Source organism: Vitis riparia, chromosome 19 (genome assembly GCF_004353265.1).
Source record: "Vitis riparia cultivar Riparia Gloire de Montpellier isolate 1030 chromosome 19, EGFV_Vit.rip_1.0, whole genome shotgun sequence".
Taxonomy (NCBI): Eukaryota; Viridiplantae; Streptophyta; class Magnoliopsida; order Vitales; family Vitaceae; genus Vitis; species Vitis riparia.
In genome coordinates, this window is record NC_048449.1 from 10,812,115 (window position 1) to 10,827,731 (window position 15,617).

General features: G+C 35.7%; 2 protein-coding genes across 8 annotated transcripts in view; one reads left to right on the forward strand and one right to left on the reverse strand.

The window, feature by feature from the left end:
* Positions 1-12,926, reverse strand: part of LOC117909382 (sufE-like protein 1, chloroplastic/mitochondrial) — a 28,850-nt gene extending 15,924 nt beyond the window's left edge. The window contains exons 1-5 of one of the 7 annotated variants that reach the window (XM_034823403.1): positions 10,614-11,461; positions 10,414-10,505; positions 2,423-4,498; positions 2,035-2,233; positions 1,484-1,940 (exon numbers count right to left, since the gene is read on the reverse strand). In XM_034823403.1, coding sequence (XP_034679294.1) covers positions 1,637-1,940; positions 2,035-2,233; positions 2,423-3,638 — 1,719 coding nt within the window. In that variant the 5' untranslated portion in view covers positions 3,639-4,498; positions 10,414-10,505; positions 10,614-11,461 and the 3' untranslated portion in view covers positions 1,484-1,636. Of the gene's footprint in view, positions 1-1,483; positions 1,941-2,034; positions 2,234-2,422; positions 6,347-9,868; positions 10,294-10,413; positions 10,506-10,613 lie in introns of those variants that run through there. The other 6 variants (XM_034823407.1, XM_034823406.1, XM_034823404.1 and 3 more) reach the window with 6 other exon arrangements.
* LOC117909385 (uncharacterized protein At1g08160) lies at positions 6,366-7,789 on the forward strand. The gene has a single exon (XM_034823415.1). It carries the CDS (start codon positions 6,441-6,443, stop codon positions 7,242-7,244), a length of 804 nt encoding a protein of 267 aa, XP_034679306.1. The 5' UTR covers positions 6,366-6,440; the 3' UTR covers positions 7,245-7,789.
* Positions 12,927-15,617: the final 2,691 nt, after the last annotated feature.

Consider the following 15,617-nt stretch of genomic DNA (forward strand, 5'->3'; position numbering starts at 1 on the left):
CCAAAATGTGGTGCCAGACTCTAATTCTAAGCAACAGTGAACTTAGTAAGGCGTACTTGGGCATTCGAGTACAAGACATCTGGGTTGGTTGGCTAAAACACACAGGTTCAAGGAAGGGAAACATGCAAAGACACGAGGTTTGTTGGTTTAGGCACAAGACAGAGTCCAGCGAGTAACATCCGGGAGATATAGCCACTCCTAATCTACAAATATGGGGTTACGTCTAGGAACGACAATGGGGTGAGTTTTTTTAAGTACTCGTCTTTAATGAGATAAGTTTAAAATTTAAGGGCTTAAGAATTTTTTTTAAAATCCAATACAGGTTCAAGGTGAGTTCGTCTCACCCCATCCAGCCCCACCTTGATCATATATAAAATTAATTTATTTTATTTTTTATTTTTTTATTTTAATATATATAATAATAATGATAATAAAATATTTTTCAATAAAATAAGTTATAAAAAATTATAATATTTTAATTATTTATTTTAAAAAAGAGTTAAACAAGGTGAGATAAGATGCGTATGGAAAATTTGTATAATCGTCCCGTCCCACTCACCCCACCCCATTTATTTTTTTTTTAATGGGACAAATATATGAATTATTTTGAATAAATAGGACAGATGGGTTGGGATGGAAGCGATCCGTCCCGAACCCGTCCTATTGCTATCCCTAGTTGTGTTATAGAAATGCATAAATACATCATCTGAAACAAGGACAAAGTGTTTGGGACACCTGATAGCACCTCAAGAGAAGTTGCAAGCCTTAAGAAACTACTAAGATAGGTGAAAGAGCCTGGGTTAGATCTATAATACAGGGGTAGTTATTGAGATTTTTTGGCTGCCTATTAATACCATATTGTACAGGTAAAAGATAAAATGTTTCCATAGACTTAAAACTCAGATAAAATGTTTCCATAAGACTTAAAACTCATTTGATAGTAATTCTAAGAACGATTATAATCTTTCTAGTACTTAAATTTTTTTATTTTTCAAGTGTTAGAAGGGATAAAAAATACTTCATAAAATCACTGTCAAACAGGCATTAGAGTTCGTTTAACAATTATTCTAAAAAATGCTTATAGTTTAAAAAGTATTTTAAAAAAATAATAATAATAAAGTGTTTAACAAAATTTAGGAAACATTTTTAAAAATCTAAAAAATCACTTTGTAGTATTGAAAAATTAGTTTTAATGTTTTTATAGAGAAATACGTGATGAATTATTCTTTTACAAACACTTTTAAAGAAAACATTTATACTAAAAACACTTCCAATAAAAACACTGAAGCCATTGATTTTTTTGTGTTGTGCACGGAATTATACAAGTTGAGAAGTAATTTCTGCTTGTATACTTTGTGTGTCGGGTTGCATCGGTGTGGGCTTGCTAGGTCGATCTTCACTACATCACACAAAAAAAAAGAATCTTGTGACAGCTGTCACTATGATGCTCAGGATAGTAAGCATCATAAGAGAGTTGCCCTGCTATCATCAGAATTCACCCTTTTTCCCTTTTCCATATAAAAACCTTTGCATCTACAAAGATTTCCTCTATAGATCATACCCACACAATTTCATTCCACACCAACATTCATTGTATTAATTACAAAAACAAAGTTTCAAACTCCTCCCACTTGGATCATTTCATAAATCTGTAGCTAGGCTTCTCAATCGTTTTTTTATGCCCAAATTTGTAAGTTTTGCTAGGACTGCAGTTGAAGTTACTGTCACCCCCAAAGCCATACTTGGTGCGGTACCCTGGGTAGTCCCTAAAATTAAAGGGCACTTCTTCTATAAGTCGAAGCCCAACTCTTGAGGCTAGAAATTCCAAATTCCACTCATAAAAGAAGCCATTGCTTTTGTGAGTAATGTGGATTTCTCCATCTATGTGAATCAACTTCTTCGCATTTTCTAAAAACTGCTGTACCAGCATTCGATGTCGCCTGCAAGAATTAACAATGATATAGAAGGAAAATTTTGATGTAAGAATTGGGTTCATGAATTCATAGGAGCTTTTCAAAGAAAGAATCTACCAACCAGATCTCATCCTCCCTCGGTTCATTGGGAAAAAATCCAGCGAGTGGGAAGTTGTAAACAACTCGATCAAAACGCATGCATTTGAATGGGAAAACGTTTGCCATTTTGGTGGCATCAACATCATGCATGACCTTAGCACCCAAGCTCCGGAGTTTATCGATGTTGGACATGGCATGCCTATAGTTTGTGCTCAAAAACTCTGAAAATTGCAGCTGATTGTCATCAGTTAAGGTCATAGACAAACCCCAAATGGGTGCTGGGGCACATGCGAATCAAGGTTTACTCAGACTAGAATGAGAAAATACCCAAATCAATCAAAATCATGGCATTCATGAGAAACACTCAAAGAAGATTACCAACTTATAATTCAGGATTTCTTATTTGTTACCTATAGAATCAAGAGAAGTAGCGGTAATGTTTGTAGCAGAAGCAAAAGCCACAGCCAAAGACGCAGAGAATGAGAAGTCCCCTTCACCCGCCAGCAATATTTTGTACTCACTGCTGTAGTGCTTTATCCATCTTACTCGTTTTCCTTCCTCTAGGTCTTCTTCTTCACAGCTGCTGTAGTCCCACCAATTTTTTCCTACCACTCCTCTGGTTCGTTCTTCTTTTTCTTCAATTATGTTGTACTGGTGGAGCCGTGCAGAAACTTGCTTCTCATCACCTACAACTTGGATTTTAAATTTTGCAGGAATTGTCAGATTCAATGCATCATCAGACCTGGAATTGCTTCGTGGGTCCAAGCTCAGTGGAAAACCCAGAGAGTTTCGCTGCGATGCACCATTGATTCCTGAGTTGCTGCTTGGGACAGAGCTCAGTGGAAGAGTCACTGGATTTGGCTGGAAATGGGATGCACCACTTACGCTAGAGTGGCTGCAGGAGCTAGAGAGTAGTGAAGGATGAGTCTGTATCTTTGGCTGAGCATGAGAAGTACCACTTGGCCTGGATAGGCCACACGAGTTGGAGCTGAGTGGCTGAGGAGTCTGCACTGGTTTTGGGTAAAAATGGGTTGTGCTGGATTGGCTGCATGAGCTAGAACTTAGCTGTTGGTGAGTCTCTAGTTTTGGCTGGACAGGGGATGATACAGTCGTGCTGGAGAGGCCACATGAGCTCAAGTTGAGTGGCTGATGAGTCTGCACTGGTTTTGGGTAAAATTGGGTTGTGCTGGATTGGCTGCATGAGCTAGAACTCAGTTGCTGGCGAGTCTCTAGTTTTGGCTGGACAGGGGATGACACAGCCGCGATAGAGAAGCCACATGAGCTCGAGTTGAGTTGATGATGAGTCTGTTGTGTTGGCTGAAGACGTGATGCACCACTTGTTTTGGAGTAGGTGAATGAGCTTGGCTGAAGACGTGATGCACCACTTGTTTGGAAGTGGGTGAATGGGCTAGAGCTAGAGTTAGAACTAGAGCTCAGTGGAGGCGGAGGATGAGTCCGTAGATTTGTCTGCAATGCGTAGTCCCTACATGATCCTAAGCTTGGTGGAGAAGTAATTAGATTCCCCAATCTTGGTGGAGAAATCAGGGGTAGTTTTTCACTTGGCTTCTTTTTGTCATCTCTTTCACCCCTCAACCAGCCAAAAATAATGGAGAGAATTTGACCCATTGAATCACCCTTTCCTCTTCTTCTTCTTCTTCTTCTTCTTCTTCTTCTTCTTCTTCTTCAAGGAACCTGTAAACATGGAGATGTCCCTTGGCATGAAAACCATGCGGACGTGCATTGCAATGTCAATGGACTTGACACGGGTCCCACCAACATTGCATTAAATTTTCCTTCTCAGACAAGATAGATAAGGATACCTTTGCCACTTACCGATGAGAAATATAAGGAGATATTACCCAAAATGACCAAGTATGAGTTCAGACCTGTAAAGTCTACAAAGCCTATTATATCAGTGTAGCCTGCTTGACCACTCCACTTCCCAAGCCTTTCTCCTCTGTTTTGAACTTTGATCCCATAAATGTCTACTTTCAAGTGATGTAGGGTTGTGTGAGTCTTTCTCTACTATCTCAGACGGAGACATTTATGGGGGGCTTTTCAAATTAATATGATTCAAATGCAAAATTCATATTAGAGTGCAAAGGGATCCATTTTGCCAACAAATGAATCAAAAAGCATCTTCACAGTCAAATCTACAACTACTAAACATCTTTTTCCCTGTAAACCTAGTAAAATTTTGATCCAAACAGTATAATTAGCTATAGAAGAACAGGGCTTCTGCATTCACCCCCATCTAAGTTCAACATTTAGCAGAAACCCAATATGAAAAAACAGAATGACAGAAAGGGTAAAAGGGCACCAATATCAATACCATGCATGCAGATGAGCTTGTGAGCTTCTTGAGCGCAGAGATCAAAGCTGCCAAATCAGAGTTTTCCCACCAAAGATCGGACGAAATCAAAAACTACTGATTCTTGGATTGCAGGAAATCCATCGGTGTGGAATGTGTGAGATGAGAGTTTGTGCTGAGAGTGAAAGGGGGAGCAATATCAGAAGGTAAAGAAGTTTCCGATCATTCGTACATCAGAAGACTTGGGTGGACTTGGACATTTTTTAATTGGCAAATATGCTACGTGGAGGCACTCCATTTGGATTAATAAAGTGATAAAAGAAAAAAAGAAAAAAAAAAAAAGGAAGATCAGTCTATTTCACCGAAGAATTTGAAACCCAACGCAATGAAAGTAATTAAAAATAGATTGATGATGATGGCTGCACCAAACAGCATCTGGTAACCAACGCATGATCATTTCATCACAGCCCTTCGTTTAGTTTGGACTCTTTGATGATCACACCCTCCGACCCCACCAATCATAAAATTCAGTGAAATGGGAGTGTATAAAGCAAAATAAGATGTACTAAAATTATTTTAATTGAGGATTCTAATTAAACTCAAAAACCTTTCAAAACAAAAACAAGTTTGTTGTCATAACTTATATTCAGTAGAAACTGACAGTCCAACAACAAGAACCATCACATAAAAGCCAAATGCTTTATCATTTGCAATGAACCCCACGATCCATCATTTGAGAAATGAAGGAAATGGAGCTTAAATCTATCCTATCCCAACAAGAGTGGAATATAGTAGTACTACCAAAGGCCTTAAAATTTACATAGGCGAGCGTGGATCTCCACTAGGCTCAGGCCATTTACAAGGATTTCAGCCCCCTCACTGCTGAGTTTCTTTACATTCCAAAAGAATAAAAGCAATAGCTTCTCATGGGTACTGCATAAAATAAAAGAAAATAGCTATGATGTTTATGTTCATACTATCTCATTAATTCACTTGACATATAACCCCATTCATGTCACTAATTTTCCTTGTTGAAGCACAGAATAATTAAGCTTGAAAGGGCGGATAATGCCTGCTGAACAGAAATTTCCTCGTCCTTAACTGTACTTGAGAATAAAGGGGGTGGCAGAACCAAAGGCCCTGCACAAACACAAGAAGAGAGCCCCGCCTTGCTAACTAGTAGTAACTCTCCTGTTTCAATTTGTTTTTTGAGTACCATTTCAGCTTTCCTCTTCAAAGAATACTTAATGGTTAAGAAGTTGGAACATGGAGTCCCAAAACGATAGATGAGTTTGAATGCACTTTTTCTTTTTGGCTGAGACGAAGTCACCAGACCCATTGCAGCCCTCAGCCCTAAGAATACTAGTGTCACAAACTGGGGATGACCAATGGTTACTTTGAGTAAAGAAGAGCTTTTGTGTGGACCTCCCATGATATGGCCACCAACATTAAGATTTAATGTAAATCCAACTAGGATTCAGCCATCTATTATGCTAATAACATCACTCCCACCACCCAAAAAGGAAAAGTCTACAATAGGAAGAAGGAAAAGAATGCTGAGGGCAAATTTCTGTCCTAATGATTGTTGCCCTGATCTCAACATGCCACTTTGCAGAGATCTTTAGTTTTGCCATCTGGTCACCATAACATAAATTATGTTATCTTAATCCATAACGCCCAACTTTTTTCAAGTACTTTCTTAGTGGGTAAGCATCAATAAACCACATAAAACACTGGTATCACAGACCAAGACCAGTGTGATTAAACATACGACCACCCATCAGAACTCCAAGAAACCAAAAAAGAGTCTGAGCCCTTTGTCAAGCTGTTCCTTTTGGAATTTCTCAGATACCACTGCAATTTCAAAAGCAAAAACATTCAAACCCTACCCATCATTCCACTTATACATCCTTTTTCAGTTCTCAAAAAACAACATATTGGTCCCACTGCCACTTAATTAAAAGCTTCTTTTCCCCTTTTACTTTAACCCATTATATCAGTTTACTAAAAGAGACCATCTCCATCTTCATCTCCTTCCTCATTACCTGCTTCAGAGGTTTTTCTTCATAAAACTTCTAAAAAAGCTTGCACTCTCACCCCAACCCCAGAAGCAAACTATGTCAACTCCTCCACACCAAATTATCATCTCACCCCAACCCCAGGAGCAAACCATGTCAACTCCTCCACACCAAATTATCATCTCACCCCAACCCCAGAAGCAAGCCATGTCAACTCCTCCACACCAAATTATCATATCAAAACAAGCCATGAATCAGCATACTCCAGCACCAAATACACCAGATCCAGGAACCAGAATAGTGACAAAGCAAGCAACACTCCTACGGCAACCTCGCCGAACCAACCCAATGGTATGGTGTTGTGCAATCCTATGTCTAATATTCAGCCTTATTCTCATCTTCTTTGGAATTGCTACTTTGATCATCTTCCTCGTTATTAAACCAAAAACCCCTTTGTTTGACATCCCTGGCGTAAGCCTCAGCAGCGTCTACTTTGACTCACCAGAGTACTTCAATGGTGACTTTACCTTCCTTGCAAATTTCTCGAACCCAAATCGAAAAATCAATGTAAGATTTGAGTATGTGTACATAGAGCTCTACTTTTTTGATAGGCTAATAGGAACTCAAACTCTTGAGCCTTTCACTCAGAGACGAAGAGAAACAAGGTTGGAATCAGTTCATTTTATATCAAGCTTGGTTTCCTTGCCCCCAAATCTGGGGTTGGAGCTCCGAAGGCAGGTGCAGATCAACAAGGTTACATATAACATAAAAGGAACTTTTAGAGTGAGAGCCAATCTGGGATTGACGCACTTCTCTTACTGGTTGCATGGAAGATGCCAGTTAGACATGACTGGGCCACCAACAGGAGTTCTAGTCACCCGAAGTTGCAGAACAAAGAGATGACAAGTGCAGAGTTTTTTTTTTTTTTTTTCTTTTAACTTCACCTTTTTCATTTTCCTCTTCCATTTGGATTCAGATCTAAATGGAAACTGTAATGTATAAAGGATGGTGAGCTGATATGATCTATAAAATGAATACAACAGAATTCTTTTGTGGTTGAAATGATCTAAGCCAAGATTGTCGTTGAAATCTCAGATTCAACAATCTAAGCCAACAATCTTGACAGGGCTAGAGGGTTGAGTCACAATTGAATCAAATGACATCAACAACCTGATATGGGATTAGAGGGGAAAATGTAGGAAGAAGCACAGAAGAAGGAATCTGACAAACTCATTTTGATGAGTTAGAATATCACTCAGCAGTCAACAGACAAGGAATCTGACAAACATTTTTATTTCTTTGCTTGTTGGTCATCTTAGTTGTATGAATTTCAAATCTTTGAGCATTCAAAGAAGCTAGTCCAATTTTTCAAAAGAGTATTTAGGATCTCTAGAGGGATCAACATAGATTCCCAAGTTGATTTCCATGTCTACTTTTTATTTCTTATACATAATGCAGTGATGGCGTATTCAACATTCCACTATTTTTATTTATTTAAACCAGACTTCATTTTGGGCATGGTAGATCATGGATCTCCTGAGAAAGTAGAAAACGGATTAGTAGGGATGTGCTCAAGATGAGAGCAAGGGGATTCAACACTTGTGAAGAATCTGAAGATATATAGGAAAACCTGTTCCTAGAATCCATTCATGCCATTCTCCAAGCTGTGAACATCCAAATGAAGCTGTCCCACCTAACACCAAGCTACACATGGGTGCATCATAGGCCTACCTGAAGAATCCATCCAATGAAAGAATAATAATAATAATAATCATAATCTTGGCATACCTAAAGAATTGCAACTCCGGCTGTGAATGACTACCTGGTGCAAGTTATTTGAAAACAGATTTTGTTAAAACCAGAATTGGGAAGGCCGTTGCTTGGCAATCCCAAATTTGTTGAGATTTCCATCAGGTAAGTGATAGAAGCACAGGTACATGGCATAATTATAATGTATGTAAAAGAAATCATAAATGAAAGGCAAATCAGAACTTAGTTCTAGTTCTGTAGCTAGTAGGAGGACAAATTGGACAATTTTGTAAGACAAATTGAATAACCATTACATCCACTGAACTTTACCTGGAATGCTGGAATCTATGTTTATTACATAGGTGATATTCATCACTTGGTCTAGTTAAGGAATATTCTAGTTTCAGGATATGGCTCATAAATATAGCCATTCTCGAAGTGGAGTTCAGCCAATTATTTAGCCAACTCCATTAACTTCCAGCTCCACGTCTTTTATCCAGTTCTGTAATTTCCAGTTGAAGACATGACAAGATGAGTTAAGACAAGGTCACTCGAACTCTAGCTTTAGCAGGGAAAGCCATGGCAGTAAATCTTGAGAACACTCTCAAGCCTAAGTTGATAAAAACCAAGAGTATAGACTAGTTTCATGAAACCACTGGAAATGGGAGGGTGTTTATAGGGATTTAGAAAACCATAAAATTCTAAGTTTATATATATATATATATAGTTATGCTTAGTTTTATCCATGGTTGTGATTCTTAAAAGAGATTAAGCATGCTTTTGTTTTGATAAAAAGATTAATTTGGAAGGCACAAAAGTTTAAGTAGAAATAATTGTCAATAAAATTGTATAATAAAGATTTGAAGTTCCAAAAACTAAACATCAAAAGTAGTATTACTGTTTATTCCCCTTTTTTGGTTGCATATCCTCCATACTAGGAATATATGATTTGCAATAATAGAATTAATAATATTATGAACCTGACAAAGAATCAAGAAGATATAACTCTAAATAAGCTACTGTTCATCCTTAATCATAAAAATATTTATTTGTTTTTTTTATTTTTTATTTTTCAGTAGTACCCAAGTAGCCATACTCATTATCAAGATCCTTTTCCGCTGAGTCATCATAAGTAAAACTTGAAAATTAAAAAGATGAGACATATAGACACTTACACCCAACCCATGTAATGTAGATAAAATCATATGAAGTAGGTACATGTAGACCATGAAAACTCATGCAACTGTCCATGTTCCGGAAGTCATAGATTAAAACAAACTCAAGAAGGTACTCCAGCAATAGATGCAGACTGAAGTTACTACTTCTCTTCCTTGGAAGTCTGTAAGTTTTGATTTAACGCCATCCCTTTGTTGTTTGTGTAGAGTTGTTAAGTACCTACAGCAACCTTGTGGTTCTCATAGTTCACCATTTTGTGAACAAGTGAGATTCCTGTTATTACATCCCAGATCTCATATTTCTATTCAAGCGCTCACCCACTTTAAGCAGAGCAACTACTAAAAAGAAGAATAACTTTTCCTTCTATTCTATTTGATTCCAGGTGCCCTTTCTCATTATATGTTCCCAGTAATCAAACGTAAGGGGGGAGGACTGATTCTTGTTTGTTTCAAATGAGCATGAAATAAAGAAGATTTTAAGCAGCAAACTAAAGTGCAAAATCCACTCAAGCCTAGCACTATCATGTGGCCATATGTCAAGCCCAGAAAGACAGATGTCTGAACAAATACAGTAATAACATTCTTAGATTCTAAGATCTATCCTGCAACCAAGCATGCCCTTAAGCTTAAACTTATTTATGAAATCTTACAAAAGTTATTGAGCTTCAAATTTTCCTACATCAGACATTATCCATGCTGACCTGACAAGAATATTGCTTAATATTCATAAGCGTTTTATCCCTTGATAAAAGTCTCTCTTATTGGCATATAAACAGAAACGGAAATAATCCAATTAGAATAGGAAGAACAGATATATGTGGTTCAACAATGTCTGTTAGTGGGGATTCTCAGGTATCTCTTGTTCTAAGCTCCCATATGGACCTCTCAACAAGGATTTAGCCTAGTGGATCCCCAGCTCAGGAAGTGGAAAGCAGATAAAGTAAGATGGAAGGGGTCAAAGGGTCTCCCCCGGGTGAAGTAATAATAAACCGCTCCTTCCATTCTGCTCTATAAGGAGTTAAGTGCACCTGGCAAAGAAGGTGCATGAACAGGGTCTAATTATTCTCCTGAAAGCTCTTTAAGGCATAAGAAAATTCTAATTTAAATCAACCAGAGAATTATAATATTAATAATGAAATGAAATTTACCTCTTTTTCTTCACTTTTTGTTTCAAAGATGGTACAAAAGAGGGTTGAAGCTAATCCCTGTTCCTTTGATGCCTTCCAGATTCCAAAAGTGCCTATACAAAAATGAAAAAACAGAAAAAAAAATCAGGGAACATTAAAGATGCCAACTCAGATTGAGCAGGTTCCATTGTAGATCGGAGATCAACCACAAGATATTGCACCTTCTATGGAGGGAATCTGGTTCTGGTGAGAAGTAAGCTGTAGTAGCTCGCTCAAGTGCAGAAGTAGAATTCGACACTATGGCTAATGGAATTTGTGAACCATTGTGGATCAAAATCATTTTGGGGAATCTCAGTACTGAAGCTAGGAAGCCTATGTTATTGTATTGTGATAACAAAGCCACCATAAACATTGCACACACTCTTGTCCACCATGATTGAACTAAACATCGTGATAGACACTTTGGAAAGGAGAAGCTGGACAGTGGATTAGTCTGTATTCCTACCTTAAGATGATGTGTTTGTTTTTTTTTTCACCAAATATTCTTTAAGGGCAAGACCTCTTTACATTGCATATATAAAACTGCCCAATTATACACCAATAATGTGTAGAAAGTCAAATTTAACTACAAACTTCCATTGACAAGAACTAAATGACAATCCAAGATAAAGTAGAAAACTGATTCCTTGCCAGGAATCAAGGGACCGTGTATTATTCCCTAATAGGTTTCAAGAGATCATCTTAATAGAGGATATACCACTACTCCAAGAAAGAGCTGAAGCTTACATTAGCAGTAAATTTTGAAGTTCAATGCAGATACACAATCCAAATGTTCTATAAACTTGAAATACCCAATTGGAATCCAAAAATGTAATCAAATAAACCATTCCAAGAATCCACCAATATATAACTTGCTTATGCCTTCTGAATCGCCAAAATAACATTTGGAATTTTAGCTCATTTTTTAAGAACTATGAATGGAATACAAAGCTTTGAATAACTTAAAGTGATCATTTTTAAACCTCCAATAAAATGAATGGAGCAAAAGGAAAAAAGGAACCTTATTTCAGAACAGTTCTTTATCTACCACTAACTTCAGATGGTGTCTTTGCCACTATTGACAATGCATGTAGTCCATTCTGCAACTCCTCTTGCAACAAATCATAAACGACTCTATGCCTCTTAACCAAACTCTTCCCTTCGAATTCCTCAGAAACTACCTTGAGATTAAAATGTGTCTCCCCATCACTTCCCCTAACACCTGCATGTCCAGCATGCTGATAAGATATATCCTCTACCAGCAATTCAATAGGACTAAGAGCTCTCTCCAATATCTCTTTAATTCTCCCTCCCCTACTCCCTAAAGCAGTTTCACTGGCTGCACCCCCTCCCAGATTTGAATCTCGACCACTCACTTCAGAACTCAATCTAACAACGGAATCTTCAATATCACCAATTTTAGAGCTCAAATTCGAGGTCCTAACTGGCTTTTCGACATTTGAATTCAACCCAGTTTCACCGGTCCCAGCCACACCCACTTTCGGATCCTCAACACCCGTTAACTCACTGCTCCTTTTAGCTTTTATATAAAGCTCCAGCGCCTTTTTCTGCATCAACTTCAACATATTCAAGAACCCATTATTCCTCGAAGGTGTGAGACTCTGCTGCAACCCAAGCAAGACCACAAAATCGGGCGAGACCCGCACAACCTCCTCAACCGGCCTGCCCGAAAGTCCCTGAACGAGCAAAGCCGCGAGCCCCTTGGTGAGCACCGAGTCAGAATCAGCTTCAAAGACCACGTTCTTATCCGAATCAAGGTAGGCACGGACCCAGACCTGAGAAACACATCCCTGAACCTTGTTTTCAGTGGTCTTGTACTGGGCATCAAGTGGGGTGAGGTTTTTGCCGTAGAACAAGAGCTGTTGGTACTTAGCCTTGGGCTCTTCCACTGCTTGGAAGAGTTTGACGATTTCTTGAAGCTTTGGAGGGAGGTCTTCAATGGGTTGCAGAGAAGCAGAGGTCAAAGAAGGCGGCGAGGATGAGGATGAGGGTTTGGTAGGAACCCTCTGAAATGAGATGGAAATTGATCGGAAAAATGAAAATCTTGGGAGAATTGGGGTGGACGAAATTAGGGTTTTGGAGAGTGAGAGATAGGGAAGATGAAGAGATTGCGGGATTTTGGCTGAGAATAATCGGAAGGAAGAGGAAATCGCCATTCCAGAGAGACGGAGAGGGTTGGAGACAGAGACAATTTGTATAGCGCACTTATATGCGGTGTAATTGGGCAAAAATAAATATATATATATATATATATATAGGAGGAAAAACCGGAATCAAACAGCGGCTGACCTAGGAACCAAATGTTCTCCGAACATTTAGCTAGGGGCGAAACCCTACGCTTCAGGATGCTAAGGTCGAGTGTTTCTCTTCTCAGTCGTAGGGCTCTGTAGCGTTGAGTGGAGTTTCCTGTTGCCCAGAGACGTCTTCTTCTCTGTAGAGTTTCTGATCAATGAAGATTGGAGACTGGACAGAGACATGCGTTCAGGTGGAAAATGGGCCTTGGGCCTGAACAATAAGGGTATTTTTGATAATTGTATGGATAATTTAAAATTTGAAAAATATTTATAAATCTACACACTTTTTCTCACTTTGAAAGTTTTCTCTTGAAAAACATCATCCATCATTTTTATTTCAATAATACACATTAAAAAAATTAAATTTACATTAAAAGTGTCTCAAACCGACACCTTCCATAATTTTTATATTAATACCACATGTTAAAAAATTTGAATTTACGTGTCTTTTCAAGAAACACATTTTACAATTTTACAAAATTGAATTTATATTAAAAGTGTCTCTTTAAGAGACACTTTTCATAATTTTCATATCAATTGTATAGTAAATTTATATTAAAAATGTCTCCTTAAGACACATTTTCTACAATTTCATAAAATTAAATTTATATTAAAGATGTCTGTTGAAGATACACCTTTAACAATTCTCATATTAGTCATCCATTGAAATAATTGAATTTATATTAAATGTGTCTCTTCAAAAGACACCTTCTACAATTTCACAAAATTAAATTTACTTTGAAAATTTTTTCTTCAAGAGATACTTTTAGTATAAATTTAATTTTTTCGATAGGTGACTAATATAAAAATTGTGAAAGGTGTTTCTTCAAAAATACACATTTAGTATAAATTCAATTTTTTGGAATTATAGAGACGCTTTCAATGTAAATTCAAGTTTTTTTCACTATGTGTCTGATATGAAAATTGTGGAAGATGTCTCTTCAAGAAACACATTTAGTATAAATTTGATTTTATGGTATCATGGAAATTGTATTTCATTAGTATAAATTCAAATTTTTTTAACATGCATGACTAATAAAAAAAATTGTGGAAAAGTGGCTTTTGAAGAAACACCTTTAACATAAATTCAATTTTATAAAATTTTGAAAGGTGTCTCTTGAATAGACACCTTTAATGTAAATTCAATTTTTTTTTTTTTTTTATATATAGTTGATATGAAAAATATGTTAGGTGTCTCTTCTATAAATACCTTTCAAAGTAGCAAAAAGTGACTTAGAGTGCATTTGATAGTGATTTTAGGAAATGTTTTTTTTATCTTTCTAACACTTGAAATTTTTTATTTTTCAAATATTAGGAATGTTAGAAACACTTTTGAAAATCGTTGTCAAATGCACTCTTAGATTTATCAATAGTTTTGTAACTACCATATTTTAAGAATTTTGTTTTCCAAAGTACCACTTTTTAAGAATTATTTTTTAAACTAAGTGTAGAAGTTTAAAAAAAATCCCAACAATAAGGTGTATATATATATATAAGGGTATTTTATGTTTGACATGGTCTAGTTAGATTTGGTAATTTGAGACGAGGCCAAAAAAGACTTTGGTACTTATGCCTTACAATATCTAAAATTCAATGTAATTTTTTCACTTAATTTTTAGTTTTACTAAATACCCCTTAATTTTTTATTTTTTATTTTTTGCTTATTAATTAATTTGCAAAAATTTTCTAAATAAAAATAACATGACATATAGAAAAATAATTAATTAAATATTTTTTAAAATAAATAATAATCAAATCTAAAAAATTGAATTCTTTGAATTAATTTTTCAAGATAAATTTAAAATTGTGAGACATAATTTTTATTTAGGGAAATTGGAATAAGATCTAACAAATGAAAATATTTGAAAAAATATGATTTTTTTTTTTACTTTGTCAATCTAAAAATAATTAAAATGCATTTTGTTTCATATAAAGAAATTAATTAATTTTTTAAAAAATAATAATGCCTAAAGCATGCCCTTATTTGACTATCTTTAAATTTAAAAAATAATAATTTTGACTAGTATTGTAAACATAGTGAAAATTATATATATACACCTTGTTGCACTAAGATACTCATCTTTTTTTACTTGTTTTTCTTTTGTCAATTGAATCGTTCTATTAAGATAAAACTAAAATACACGTGATTTCTCCAATTTCAAAAGGTAAAGATAAAAACTTTAGGGTTTATATTTTATATTTATTATATTTTTTAATTATTTTATTTTTATTTAAAGCTTTTCTTAAATCTCATTTAGATCATATTTTTATTTTTTTTTATGAATAGTATTTATTGTACAATAGTTTAGTTTTATTTTTTGAAATTTTTTTTACCAATAAAATATTTTATTTAACCACTAAAAGAATTATTGAATTGTAATCATTATGTGTCATTGGAGCACTATTTTAACTTTAATCATGAGCTTGTTTTCATGTTTCTTAGCTAACAAGTGTGTTACACCAACGATTTTCCTAATTAAATTTTGATGATTACAAAACAAGATTAAGTTTGTTAATGACTTAAATCAAGTTAAGTTTTAAAGTTTAAACGAGAAAATCTAAAGAAAGGTCAAGTAACTATGAAAGAAAATTAATATTGTGAACATTTAAAACTCTTGAAGACTTGAAGAGACCTAAGACAATTTATAAGATGGTATCAGTTAGTGTACTTAGGTCTAAAATATTTTTCATACACTTATTGTATTTCATTCTCACTTAAACTTAAGAAGCTATTTTTTATCAAGGAAATGGATGAATCTTTGTTTTAAATCAAAACTTTGAGTCAAATTCTTTTTAAACTCATCCTAAAAGGTTTTGACAAGGTTTATATAAGATACTAAAAGTGTTAGACCACAAATCGAGTTAGTTTAA

Bases quoted from the DNA above. Each gene is read 5' to 3' on its own strand.
- LOC117909385 (XM_034823415.1), top strand. From the start codon at position 6,441: ATGTCAACTCCTCCACACCAAATTATCATCTCACCCCAACCCCAGGAG.